The 15,799-nt window shown below is 35.9% G+C and overlaps 1 protein-coding gene across 6 annotated transcripts in view; it reads left to right on the forward strand.

Annotated features, from left to right (window-relative positions):
- Nucleotides 1-15,799, forward strand: part of LOC149130911 (uncharacterized) — a 247,648-nt gene that overhangs the window by 139,153 nt on the left and 92,696 nt on the right. For 3 of the 6 annotated variants that reach the window (XR_016238698.1, XR_016238696.1, XM_089343658.1), the window contains exon 1: nt 11,095-11,529. The exons of the other annotated variants lie outside the window; for them this stretch is intronic. Coding sequence is in view for 1 of the 3 variants with exons in the window: in XM_089343658.1 (XP_089199784.1) it covers nt 11,451-11,529 (79 nt within the window). In the remaining 2 variants the exon portion in view is untranslated. Of the gene's footprint in view, nt 1-11,094; nt 11,530-15,799 lie in introns of those variants that run through there. 6 annotated transcript variants of the gene reach the window in all.

Genomic DNA, 15,799 nt, shown 5'->3' on the forward strand with positions numbered 1-15,799 from the left:
TCCTCTATATTTTAAAAATTTATTTTGTTTTCGACTTTCATGATTCTCACAAGAGAACGTTTGAACCATTTCAGAATAATTCAAACATTGGCATCTGCATCTCAAATAGATCCTACTGTATTTTCTTTGATCTGCTAAAAATATTCTAGGCTTTGTTCTATTCATCCTAGAAACCAAGTTCTTTAGCTCCAGGCTGGTCCAGGGCCTCATTATTGTCTTTCTCTGTTGTTAACTGAGCATCGAATATTGAAATCTATATTGCAATAAATATTCAATCTACTCTCTTAAAAGTTGATCATTTTCATTAAATTGTCTGTTAGCAATTACTTCGAAAACCAACTGTTTAGTTATACCTGTGATGCTTTAGATCAGAAGTTTGTTTTCGGTTAGGGCCTATATATTACTAATCAACAAAAACACTAATATATTTCATATTAAATGTCTCCAATTATCAGCAAGAATGTCGGCCAAAATATAAATAGTCTTGCATATAACTGGCTTTTAATAACATCGACGACAGCTTCTACTGCTACACATAATCTTCAACTGATATTCGTTTCAATGTTTTTGAACGATGCCAGTAACGCCGAAAGGGGGGGAAAATAGTTTACATAAAGCTCAGTACTGTTATAGTACTTATGTTATCGACTCAGAACCTAAAATCAGAAGAAATGCCGTCAGGTTAAATCAAGAAAGCCTTATTCCATTGTGACAGTTCCTTGTTGTACAAGGCCAATTCTATTTCTAGAGTTAGAAACCAAATCTTGCTCAGAGTATACCCTAGTGAATTACATAAACTGCTTGACTCATTTGTTAATATATTCATTGACGTGCAACCCAGAGTGAACAGAAATTCAAACTGGTCAAATGTAGAAACGTTCACTAATATTTCTACTTGTCGACAATTGATTGAGGTTCATAGAACTAAAGCAGCATCCGTAATAGCGATATAAGACGACAACCACCAGCCTCATTACCGGCCATCCACCCATCCATTCAAAATTTCACTTTTAGATTATATGACTATATTCTGAGCGGTAATTTTGTTAAATTTATTAAAATCACATGGATTTCTTTGTTTGTTTGTTTGCTGGTTTCAGAAACTTTAATTTGACTTGTGAATAGATTAGCGGAGAGAGAGTTTTAGGTGCTGTAACGGCACCGCTTACCGTGGGAATATCATCGCCATGTTTCCATTGCCAAAATACTTTAATACCCAAAGACGATTTTTTTTTTTTTTTTTTTGGCTATTTTGGTATGTGTGTTTATCGTATTTCAAATACTGTAATTACTTCATTGAATGACTGTGAGCGACACTACGTTGCTGCAAACAACAAAATCGACATTTTAAACAATTGATGGGTATTTTATTCCCACAATGCCTTGCTGCGATCAACTCCATTTTTATATTCATTTTTCGTTCTCTTAATATTTCACTGAAGTATTGCTGTAAAATTTCCAATTGACACCTTCCTTTTTATGCGATTATTTCAACTTGAGTTATAATTATGTGGAGAAAGAGCAAACTAATTCAGCTAGTTGTTTCTTTAGTTATATATTTTATTTCGATATTTCTGTATTTTACTGCAGTCGGTTAGCTAACGGTATTGAAAAGAAAATTATTCCTCTCTTAAAATGTATTTGTCTGTGAGGCTCTAAAACTTTACAATTTCGTATTCATTGTTTTGCATATTTAGCTTTGTGTTCTTCAAAATATTATATAAAACGCACATCAATACATACACACATGCACACATACACACACATTTATGTACGTACATGTATATGTAGACACACACACACACACACATAGATATATGTACAAGCATGCGTGTGTGCGTGCGTATGAGACGATAAATTACAGGACTCCTTGTCTGTCAAAAGTAAATTTCACATTGCACACGTGGATCTAGGTTCGATCTCAATGTGTGTCACATTGATGAAATGTCTTTGTCAGCTGTCTTCCATCAGTTAAAACCTTTTCCCTCAAACGGAACTTTCGGAAACTTAGTGGGAATGCGAGGGAAGTGATTGCACCTGTTCATATGATGTGGATTTAAATTGTTACTTAATAGCACCACCAGGAAGAACGGAGCCTCTATTTCGAAGGAGAGTTAGCTGTTATTTTAGCAGGTGTAGAGTCAATGGCATTGAATCAGTATGGCTGATTACGAATGACACATTCTTGTATCTACCGCAAACAGACTGGTGTGCCCTTTCTTCATGAAATTGGCCATTAAGGTACAGCCAGTCGTATAATATTCAGGTATAAATCTTACAAATAATCATTTTACTTTACTTTCTTCAGTAAAAACTTATTCAAAGGAGGATGGTAGGTATGAACGATTCTCTTAAGGGCATCCGACTGTCATAGAAAGAATAGGGAATATCCTCAGACAGGTGTATGACTCCAATATTTGTAAAAGGTGATCGAGGCGTTACGCTTGGCTTCAGGATACGACGGTCGTACAGGAACGTTGTAGGGTCTTTCCACTTGCTTCCAAATATATTAATTCAAGCAAACAATCATGAATCTCGTAGGTTCAATCTCAACGTTGGGATTCATATAAGATGTTAAAAATTATTAGAAATAAATTGTGTATACCTGTACAATATACAAAATAAATTATTTTATATATAATCCTTATATTTCATTATAAAAAAATATATTATTTCTAAAACATTGAATGGCTATGAGAGTTTATTATGACAATTGTTGAGTGTCACTGCTCTGGTAGAATCGATGCTTCGTTATAAAATCACTGGCAGGAGAACCTGCTATCTGGTATCCAAACCGAGTTCACAAAATTACGTAGCTATCTCTTTAACTAAATTATGGTGTCTGCACCAATGTTATATTATATCAAAACCACTCTTCTCTCTTCTATTACTAACTTGAAAATTTAGCATTGTGTTCGAATAGTATTGCGCAGAAATCACAAAGGTTTTCTTTTTATTGTGTGTATGTTTATTATTATTATTTTTTTGTACATGGTGATATGATATGTGATGAAAATCATTTGTGGCTAATCGTGACAAATTTCCTGATTCGCTGTGTGGGTGGTTGAAATTTTATACCGCTTCCCATCTCCATAAACTCAATAAATCACACGCACAAAACATAATATTTATCATCTGATACAATTCATTTTTTCTCTCAAATGTATCGTGTATATCATTGTCTATGCTATCTTTTACTTCTTTTCTTGTCTGTTTTCTTTTTTGTCTTTTACCAAAATCGGGTATAGCTCTGTTTTCATTAGTGCTTCTTTCAATACATCATGATAACGAATCTGTCTGTGTGTCTCGTAGATTTCATTGACGCTTTCAATCAATGTTTCTGTTATGTTTCCACGTGCGCACGAAAGGTTCATATCTGTTTGACACTTTTGCATTGCAGAATACTTTTAACTAAAATCTACAGAAGACAGACGTAGACATATTTCGTCTCAATTTTAGTTTTTATTTCGTAAACACAGACAGTCTAAATAGCAATGAGTCACAGAGTTTGCTGTTACCAGGATTGGTTACATCGAAAGCAGATGCGAGTACGATTTGTATGGCATCGTCTTTGATCTTTTACACGTCTGATTATTTAGACTGCGGCCATGCTGGTGTACCACCTTGAAGCGGTTAGTCGGTTAATATACCGCGGTACGTATTTTATAAATCTGGCAATTATTTTATCGGTTTCATTGGTAGAACTGCTAAGTTACATAGACATATACAAACCACTATGGGTGGTTGGCATGCAGTGTGAACAGGGTAACTAGCACAAACTAAAAGACATACATATGCAAAAAGCACATATCTATACGCAAATATATATATATATATATATATATATATATATATAGTAAATTCCCCAAAAACTAAGGACAAACACAAAACATCGATGTGCTAATATGAAGCCACCACAGGCACCCCACTATCAATAACAATACAGCAATAATACTCCACAACCAACACTACCACCACCACCATCACACGCACCGCCACCAACATAACTACTACCAGTACACCTACTACTCATCCATCCCACCAGCACCACCATCATCACCAGCACCACTACCACCATCACCACGACCACCGCCGCCGCCACTACCACCACCACCACGATCACTACTACTACTACTACTACCACCACCACTACCACCATCATCACCGCTACCACCATCAAAATTATCACAAACATAAACTGCCAAAGTTCCCATAGGTATTGAAGCGATTTAAAAATGTCTCGATGTATCGATCAGTCTCGATATATCGCATTACTACTCCGTCTCAATGATTCAAGAAAGTGATGGAAACTTTCTTTTTTGGTTAATCATAAATCCTTTGAGAAGGGTTTGGTCAGTGATCATATTCCTTGCCCTGACATAAAAGGGACAGTTGCGAATATGCGTGTCATAGAATATACGGAAACAACCTGAAGGCTTAGATAATATGCTAACTCTATGTGAGTTCGATTCTCATGGCTGGCTGCCGACAAATTTTTTCTGCTTTTAAAAAGAAACAGAATTTTATCCTTTATATCTATACTGTTCAGTATCTATGCATTGAAGAAAATTTATCTTTCTACTTGTTCTACCATACATTTCAGCGCTTTGAAAAACAAACTTGTTTGTTTTACATACGGCGTAACCCATACGACATCTAGCGTTCCTGGATGATTCTATAACATCTTAAATTGCGGAAGAATTTGCTGATCAGGCAGTTTGGCTTAAATGGTAAAGCATTCTAACAGGATATTAGAGGAATGTGAGTTCGATTCTCATGGCTTGGCTGCCGACAAATTTTTCTGTTTTTAAAAAGAAAAAAGGATTTTATCCTTTATATCTATACTGTTCAGTATCTATGCGTTGAAGAAAATTTATCTTTCTACTTGTTCTACTAACTCTCTAGTTTTATTGTATTTGACAACATTTTGGTGCATTCAGCATTGTACAATCATAAGCCTAATGAGGGGCATAGAGTTAAGAAGTTAGCTTTCCATCTATGCGATTCAAGTTAGGTCAAAGCTGTGAAGTTAATTGAAAACTGTTTTATCGAGCCTAACCTCCGGTCGATTACAACCCTGGGAATACGGTGGAAAGATGTTTTATGGAAGCGTATTGGAGAGGCTGCTGCTCTACTTAAATGGTAGATTAAAACCCTCACCTGATGAAACCCCAACCCTCAGTTGAAAGCAAACGGACCAGACGATTAATGTTTCGGCATCGTCTTCTCCCTTGCTCGCACTAATCATAAGACACCTTTGAAAGAGTTATAGGTGTTGGAAATACGAAAGAAACTGAATCCTCACGTTGGCAATAGTAGACTAGATTAATCAGAAAGCCGTGTTTCATACGAGAAATTCTCAATAAAAGATCGATAAATAATACAATGAGGCAATGTTTTTTTTATTCTGTTTCACAGTACTTTTACCTAAATTGGTTTAACGTGCTTAAATATTTGTTTAATATCGAAATGACAATGCAAGGATGATATACCATTAAAATTGTCGGTAATAGACGAAAATATATAAGAGTATAATCTTCTGTTCGCTATTAATGCGATAGTATTCTGTGATAAGGGAACTGATAAGTGATCTTACCACCTCCGAAGATACAATTGTAAGAGAGTGATATGCTTAATGTATATATTACATTATCACTACACACTTCTCTATTCTCCTACCCCATTCCACTTTCTCCCTCGTCATATATACTTATGTTTGTATGTATGTATGTGTATGTGTCTGTAGGTATAATGTTTTTATGTTGACCAGTCTGTTGATGTCTTCATTATATTGTTCTCCACCTTATAGCGTATCCGTTTACGAATACTAAAGCTCCCAATATCTGATGAACCTTATATATACTCTTATATATATATACTTATATATACTCTGTCAAAAAGACATACAAATAATCACAACCCCTTCCATCAATGACAAAGTTACCATAAAAAAGACCAAGATCCTATTCAGTGTTAAGAAAAAATAAAACGGTTTGCACTGAGCTTTGTGCAGTTGAAAACTCTATACAAAGTTTTCTAGTACTTGTACATAGCATAATCTAGTACCCGTATATAGCATAATTTCTTGGACTTCTGGGATTTCGGTCAGAGTATTGTTGTGCTGACAATAAACCTGCCCTGACAATAGGTTTATCCTTTTACTTAAACGTATGTGAACTTCGGAGGATTTTTAATCTTAAATGTTCTCCCCTCCTCAAGAAAAGCATGCCGTTATTACCATTTGGCACTTCATCTAGAGGCAGTTATAACTTTAATCAATCACCCATTTATACTGTATAGTATTTGATATACCTGTATCTGTCTATGGGTAACACATACGTGGATTGATACCGCTGCTGTTGGTATAGAAACAAATATATCCGGGACTAGCTCCAACAGAAAGTAAAATACATTATTCCCACGATTGGCTGAATTCAATCAGGAAGCGCTTAAACATAGATCAATTCTTGTATCTTATCGTATTTTATTTCTCTGGAAAAAAAAATGATCCCCAAATCCTCACGACTGCGATTCGATCGTCACATGCTATTTCTTTTTGTTTTCCTAATCAATCATTCATACACTGATTCACGCAACAGAAACTCTGGAAAAACATCACACAGTCGTTCATCGCAGATCGGTGACACTCTGCCAGTCCTTTTTAACCCATATATTTTCAAAGAAAGTATAAAAGGAATTAATACCGACCCAAAGAGATTTAAGCTGGACAATTACGGCGTTTATTTCGTCAAGTTGGGAAAACTTGCAAATGTCATGGACGTTGTCTCTCGTTTCTGTGATGATTTACGTGTTACAAAACGGTTAAGACTTAGTCACACTTATATGTGATATCGCATCTCTCAGAAGAAAATTCCCTATGAAGCATATATTTAGCTCCTATTCTACACTGCAAGATATCGATCAATCATACTCTTTAATCACTTATTCTTGATCTCCAAATGCCTGAATCGATTGATGTTTTCAAACATCAGACAAACTACTTGTTATTCTCAAGTTTCTAAAACCTTCGCCTCAAGACTCACAAATAGTCAATGTTACAACAGTGATAATAGACATCAAATGATATTCGTTGCTCTGGCAAATAGCGACCAACAACAACTGGCAGATTTTTAAGTAAATTTAATGTAGCATTTATGGGCTTCACTGCACTTTCGCTCATATATTTATTTGTCCAGTTATTTTTTTCTATCTATACCTGTGTGTGTGTATGCGTGTGTGTATATACCAAGGGAGAGAGAATCAGACATATATTTACACAAAGCCCACACACACACACACTCACACACATACATATATAAATATATATATATATATAATGGATTCAAATTATGGCACAATGCCAGCAATTTCGGGAGAGATACAAGTCGATTACATCGCCTCGAGTCATCAACTGCTACTTATTTTATCGACCGCGGATGGATGAACGGCAAAGTCGACCTCGTCGGAATGTCAGGTGAGGACCGAAAGAAGGTCGAAATGACGCTAAGTTTTTTACCTGGCGCGGTAACGATTTTACCAGCTTTCTTTATATATATATATATATATATATATATATATATATATATATATATATATATATAGGGAGGGAGAGATACATATACATAATGACGAACGTTCAAAATATATTGATCTGCTATCGATCTTGAAAGCTTCAATCATTCCACTTTAACTCCAGTGTAATAAGGTCTTGCCAAACTAAAGCGTTAGGTTACTGTCCGAAAACAGAATCGTTCCCTGTGCACATGTTTGCATTTTTTGAACCAAAAATGTTTGTAATATTCTGAACAATCATCATTATCATCGGGTTTATCTCTTTATTGATACACCTGATCCTGAGGCTACGCTTATCTCCATTTTCTGTGCCATTTGATAATTAGGCTCAGTAACATCCAATGTTTTCTGTTTGCTGACTGACGTATGTCTTATCAGAACAAACGATGACAATTTGTACATTCCTTAACGTCCAATATAAGGTTCACTAAGCAATACCTTTTCCCTCAGCGGCGTCAAACAAAGCAGTCTTCTTTTCTTAAACGTGTTTGCCACGTCTGGAAGCTTAGTTATTCTTTACAAGACAAAAGTGAACGTGGCATAAACCATGTACATGTTTGTGCCATCCAGCATATTTCTCACTCTTTTGTTTTATTTCCATTCTGGAATCCTATAAAGTAACACAGTTGCAACCGTTGTGAGGAAGTTGTCTTCAGATTTCATGGGAGCTTGGATATCCGATTCCAAAATTTGATTTCCATTTTATGATGGGGAATTTTAAGTTCTGTCCAAACTTTGCTGTTACGTAGCTCAATATCTTTCTCTGTTGATATCATGTTGCACTCTAAGTATGTGCAATAATTGACTGGATTTATTGACCTTCTCGAAAATATGCTGTGGGTACCCTCCCCATTGTATCAGAATAATTCTGCTTCCTGTTTCTTGCGTCAACATAGAAACACTTGAAACAGCGGCACTTTTCAGAGCTTAATGTACGGTACTGGTTCTTGGAGTCGTCTGTAATTAGGGCTGAATCATCAACCCGAGGATGGGACTAGGGTGGAAATTTTCGGTTATGTATTTGTAAAGCTATGTTTTGCAGAAGACATAATGTAGACAGAATTTAAAATGAATGTGCAAGTGTGTTTCTTTTTCATATATATGTAGAAAAGTTGAAAATATCTATGTCGCCATCAGATGAATAAGTTTTTACTGAGAGCATAATTTACTGAGAGCATAATCGGGAAACTTATCATTAAAGTTCTTTGTTCTTTATAGTCTTTGTTCTTTATGGTCTGTTCTTTATAGTCTGACCTAGTCTGAGCCTCTACGAATTCTCCTTCGTGTTTATAATAGACGAGAATTAGCCCAGAAATCAGAAAAGTACTCACATATTTCACTAATAAGGATCCTTAATACGTACGAGATATTTCGGATTTACCTGGACGACGTTTGCAGATTTTCTATAGTTAGCCGTTAACAATCTGTCAAGAATTCTTACCTGCTTCTACGTTTATTTCTTTATTTTCAGTTCCTAACACTTCTTAATTTACCGCTAATATATCTTCTTACCATTCAATTTCTTTCACTCTTTATTTTATAAAGTCTGCAGGCAATTATATCCTGACCCAGTCTGAACCTCCCCGACTACTAATTTTGTTTGGCGTTTAAATATTTCAAATACAGAAAATTCCTTGAAATATTTATCTGTATGTGTGATTTACTTAGACTATAATGATAAATGTTCGGGATATAGTTAAATTATACCTATCGTAATGCGAACTCTCTCGACTGGTTCTGGAAATAAATTTTTGTATCTTCTATTTAACTTGCTCCAAACTGAACCATTCTTGATATTCCCATTTCTTCTCTATCTTGTGTCTGCATCATCTGCAACCTATGCTCGAAGCTTCTTTTGACCTAGTTGACGCTCTTCCCTAACTACTAAGCTTAGTCGCTATGTTCTTTCTACTGATATTTCCTTATACGTGTGTTCGCTTCAAAGACTAGTAATAGCAACACCTCGAATAAAGCTGCATGGCTATGTTTATCTTAGATGAAATCACAATTGTTAGTTTTCTTCGAATAATTAGAAAGTATTATCACTATTTTTTTAAATTTTAATCTTAATATAATTCTGTACTCAGTAAAGCGAAGCTCGCACGTTCGATCCCGCTAATTGCAACTTAGTTATATACGTTTTTCAGTAGCCCTGCGGATTCTGAAATATATTCCGAGAGGCAATTCCAGTAACGATGAAGCCAGTGATATATGGAGCTTTACCTCTGAAGGTATGTCTCTTGTAAAAACAAAAATACATTTCTATCGTTATTCTTCTAGCAGACAAATCAACGACTGTACTTGACCCACGAGTTCTGTTAAACAAATCAAATTCTAGTTTTCCACTATTTCGATTCAAGTTCGAACCACCATTCTCTGGACCACTTTACATATTATCCAACTTTAAATTAGATTAGATTATCTCCAATAGACATTACTTAAATTATCATTTAGTCAATCTGTTCAAATTAATTGTGACTTGTTAAGAATTAACCTTTTCAACGAGTCTTAATACCCACAACTTACAGACAGAATTTTCATGTTGTTGTTGATGTTTAGCTGCCATCCACCCTGATTCACGAGAAATATAATCAAATGCATTCCTTCATGATGGTCATGTCCTTCGACTTACTCAGAATTCTATTTACTTTGGATTACATTATACATATCGTTTATTTTTTTACGTCGTTAGGTCGACAGTTTTGAGGAATGTGTAGCAAGGATGCTTATTATCTTACAAGCAATGTCGATCATGTTGCTCTGACGAATTAAATCACTGAACCCCTACGAAACCAAATAATATATAACTTTAAAAAGAAATATCCTAAGCGAGTCCATAAACCATTATCACGATATTGACTTCGCAACTTTATTATCTCTGCTCTCAGCCAACTTGTTTACTCGTCTTCCCCACAGCGTTTTATTGTATGACACCAACTAAATGTATTTTCAAATACGTGATGTCAATAATTTTCCATCAAGTTTCACAAACATTAACGTAATTTTCCGCTGGATTCTGAATTCTTCAAAAACAATAGAAAATATGTACATATCTACATACAACGATAATACATACCTAATGTGTTATGGGACAACGAAGTTGAGGTCTCTGGTGTGTATCCACTGTAATTATATTAAATATATATAACATCGTTTTGTCACAAGTGTTTATTTTTTCCCACCGAAATATATTTGAGCACGTATAGAATACAATGCACCTATTTATGCCCAGGGAAGCATGCTTACGTCCCATAATCTCTTTGTTATCAGTTCTGATTGCAGCACCATGCGCGAGATATTTCGCATTAATTTGCAAATCATTTATGGTTGTACTGTATTGAAAATTGATTGAGACGTAGACGGCCAAAATTAGCATATTTGTAGAGAGAGATACATACATCTCTTAAATGCGTATTATATGTGCTTAAGCATACTCACTTATATAGAACGGTTACTCCTCCCTCTCTCTGTTTGTATATATATATATATATATATATATATATATATATATATATATATATATATATATATATATATATATATTTCACGTTGATCCAGTCCACTCAGCTGGCAAAAATCAATAATCCTGCAACAGACCAGTGTCCAGTCCAAGTGGAAACAGGAAAACCGGCCTTAATAATGTGACTCTTTTTCATGGACAGTAGTATCAAGATGTAGATTTCGGAAAGTAAACTGCTTAAAGAATTCCTAAGGTGGAGACAGAAGAATCTGAAAGCCATCTACGTTTACCAAACGAGGAGGCGAACACTCATACCTTCGTAACAAATCAGGCTATCGGCACACTGGGCAGTGCACTGTTCCCTAATCCACTGTACATCCTAGCTCTGGCATGCTCTGAAGTCCACCGCGAAGATACAATGAAGCACGGTGTTTCGCAGAGAAACATATGTTACGTGAGAAGCCAAACGAAAATGACTGTGAAAAATATCCACAAAAGTAAGTACAACCGTACTTAGTTGCAGTTTTCCAAAGAGGATGCGACATTTGAATTTCGTGATGACTGAAATGCACCGCTTTTCATGGAGACAATGTCGTGTTGTACCTTCGTATAGAGAAAGTATTATTCTATTTACTTGAGCATTTTGAATGACTGTCAGTTGATAAATTGTTTAGTATTATTTTCTGTACAACCTCTGTGTACAGATGTGATTTTGCGTTCACCTTTGCGCTGACTAGAATTTTGTTTAATAATGCTTGAATAATACTGTTTCTCTGTTAAAATAACAATGTAGTAGATAATCAATTAAAGAAATAGAATTATTGTTTAAGCATTCGCTAATTACCAACTACATGAACAGTGAAAATTACATAATAATATATTTTTGTTATCTGCTCTCGCCCAACTAATCTAGACAGAGATAATAATATTTAAGTAAATTAAATTGTCTCAGACAATGACACAAATCCAAAAACTGATATACGCCATGTACACTTAAACTTTGAACCAGAAAATGAAAAAAAAAACGTAAAGAAAATACGACAAAATGTACGAAAAGAAAACGGCATAAACGCTCAAATTCAACGAAAGACAGCAAATACAATTTTAATTCAAGAACAACGTCCAGCCCCAATAACGGTTTCTATGCAGCTACTATTTTTTTTTTATTAAAGTATACATAACATATAAATGTAACCGATTAATACTCCTCGGCCTTTTGGATCGCTGTCAGGTCAACCACACCTTCAAATAGCATGCTAAGGATTTCAAAGCCATAGAAACAGAAATTCATGTGATTTGTAGAAAGTTTTCTTGAATGTTGAGGATTTCAAAGCGGAGGGGCCGGGAAGTGATATGATTGTGAAGAAGGTTCAGTCTCGCTACATATAAACAAATTTCTATTCATCAGAGTTAAGTTTATGCTTGATATTCTAGTACAACATATATCTAATTGCTGCCTTTGCTAATGTGTGGATGTGAATGTGTATAATGTATTTGTGCGTGTTTGCGTTTGTCATATTCCCACCAGTTGACTACTGATAAGGGTTTGTTTATACCCTTATTAATTAGCGAGTCGGCATTAGAGAACGATACAATAATTACCAAACTTTTAAATTGCCGCTGTCCAATCATCGAAATCAGTAACAGATAAAAGAGACAAAAGACCCATCTAGATGGCTTCTGCTGTTCAAAAGTCTCTACACTCACATCAGCATTCGTTTTGGAAATCAGATGTAAGCGTCGTTGTGTGGTAAATAACCTAGACGTTTGCACGGGTGTCTGCCTGAGGAAATGGGTTATCCATCATAGTGTTGTTAGAAATGTTGGTACCAACGCTGCGGAGTGATTGAAACCGTTTGCGAATGTTAAGTAGCTCCATTACAACAACGTGGTTTGAAATCTTCTTGGTTGAATTCCATTGTGTGACATATTCTGCAAGAAATATTTCTAACACCAACTCGGCTCCATCTGAACTCTTTTCTGAGATTTCAGTGTTGAAACTGCGATGAACGTTCGAGGGAACTGCATCTCTTCTTGCGGGTAGACATCATCCCTTCTTGCGGGTAGACAAGTTCCCTTCAAGATGTAAAGCTGTTGAACTCATTAGGTCGGGTGTCGAGTTTTCATAATTGAACAAGATCACAAGATTCTTGCTGAATTGAATACGATCGCTACATATTCACAGTTCAGAGGACTAAAGCAAAGATAAATCAAGCGTTTAGATGAACAGCACAACGAACCAACCGGTCGGGGAATCCAAACCGTGGCAGTCGTGAGTGCCACACCCAAATAACTAAGCCACACAATTTCACTTACTCCACTTCACTCCCCGTATTTGATTAACATTACTGCTTTCATTTTTTGCGAAGATTCAGACTATACTTTTGTCTAAACATAACATCTGGACATCTTAAAAAGCGGTCTGGTTTCCAGGTAGAAGCTTTCCGCTTTCACCCACAAGCATGTCATTAAAACAAATGTTTCACTAACGAAGACTCGAAAATACTAAAGCCGTTTGCTGAATCATGTCTGTTATTTAGAATCCGGTCAACTTTCACTGACAAAACCAACCCTTGTTGGCTTTCCGCCTGTGACCCACACTTCTTGTTACAGAAAGGCTGTGTCTATGTCCTTTTGTTTATCGGTTTTTAATTTTTAATTAACGGAGTCTAACGTACAGAAGATTATTCATAGCAGATCGAACGCCTACACAGTCGTCCTACTGATTCCCCCCCCCCCTCCACCGCATCATGTAATATTATATTTACACATTGTATCATTTGGAATTCTATTTTCATTCAAATTTCCAGCAGAGTAAATTAAATCCGTAAGCCAACTCATCAGAACTTATACAAAATAATATTTGTTATTTAATCCTAAATAATTATCATTAAATCAGACAGTAATTACAATCAAAATTGTTTTAAATATTATCAAAGAAATCTTTAAATTTTAAAATAGTTATTTTTTAAAAATTTATTATCCATTTTTTTTTTTAATTCATTTTATTTTACTGTTTCTTTATGTTTCAATCTTACGATATATTTAATTTGTATTTTTTTTCTGCCGTATTTTATTAAATGTTGTTTTCAGTTGGACAAATAATAAATTTACAACAAAAGAAGATAAAAGAAAACAAGGCTGCTTCATGTTTCCGTTTAGATTACATTATGTCTAATACACATCTTTCATCAATCTGTCTGTTTTAGTTTCGCTTTTGCTTTTTGCATTTATTTCTATGTTATTGTATGTGGCATTATAATGACATGAACGACTTATGAACTGAGGTATTGTTGGTGGTTACGAAAGTTCAATTCCCAGCTAAGTGATCTGTGGTTTGAACTTTCTGGTGGCATTCTGGTAACATCTGTAGTAAGTGCATCTATGCCATGGCTTCGCTGCAACCAAAGCACTACTACTGGTTTTGGGTAGGCTCTATGGTTAAGAAGGTCGCTTTGCAACCAGGAAATTCCACGTTCAGACCCTCTGCGAGCCATCTTGAGCACATTTATTCTACTAAATCCACAACCAAACAATATTTTCGAGTGAATTTGGTAGAGTGGAACTCTGTACAAAACGTTGTATATTTAACTGTATATCTATTTATATATATATATATATATATATATATATATATATATATATATGCGTGTCTGTCTACAGCTCTCTCTATATCTCGTTCTAGCTATCCATACCTACATCTATCCATCTGTCCCTTTCTCAGGCACTCTCTCTCTGTATATAAATATTTATGTGTGTGTGTGTGCGTGTTTTTGGAGACTCCCCCCCCCGCTTCGGTCACGAATGACCATGAGATTGCACCTAGAGAGTTACCCTCCGAGGCACAAGTTCGAGCAGGGTTGTTTATGGAAGACGAACAGTCGCCCATGCATATTATCCCCGCTCTCCGTGTTACCAATGTTATCCAAGGTAAAGGCAAAGGCCGATACAGCTTGGAACCAGTGACATCGCAACTCATTTCTACAGCAATGTGAAATAAAATGTCTTGCTCAAGAACACAACATGCAACCCTGTCCGGGATTCGAAGTCACAACCTCACGTTCGTAAGTTCGACGCTCTAACCACTGAGCCATTCGCCTTCACACGCACATATATTATATATATATATACATACATTATAATACGTATTTACCTCTGGTAATGGACGCCATGTTTATCACGTGACTCTTCAGTAATAATTTTCATAGCATTATTTACGTACTATAAAATGTTCGTATGTGTATAGTTATTACTCTGCATTAATTTGCAAGTTTAAGTATTCTAGTATTTTTAATCCTCAAGAAACTTTTTTATTTTAGGTAGATTTTCTTTTTCGATATTTTCGTTATTATTTTAGTAATTATAATACGCATTTATTTCCGTCGCTTGTGCAATGCCTGCGGCGGGGGTTCCACCGCACTCTTCTATAGAGGGCTTGTAGAGGCGAAATGTGATGACCCCTTAGGGGAAACCCTTGGTCTCGACGAAAGTCAGCTGGCCAGTCTATTCCGACGTACATTCGGGCCAAAGACCCTGGATAATTTTCAGAAGTCTCTGGCATGGCAGTGTTACCGAGGGGGGGGCCTTACCTGTTCGGGACAAACTCGCAAGACATGGTTGCGCCGTCCCTCCGACTTGTCCAAGATGCGGGCGGGACAGGGAAACCGTCCCGCACGCTATTGTACAATGTTGGGAGGTGTCGGAGGCGTGGGTATGTGCTGACCAACTGTTGTCAGGTCCTAGAAGAGTACAGCTATCGACTGAATC

Source organism: Octopus bimaculoides, chromosome 27 (assembly GCF_046866305.1).
Source record: "Octopus bimaculoides isolate indiv1 chromosome 27, ASM4686630v1, whole genome shotgun sequence".
In the NCBI taxonomy this organism is placed as follows: domain Eukaryota; kingdom Metazoa; phylum Mollusca; class Cephalopoda; order Octopoda; family Octopodidae; genus Octopus; species Octopus bimaculoides.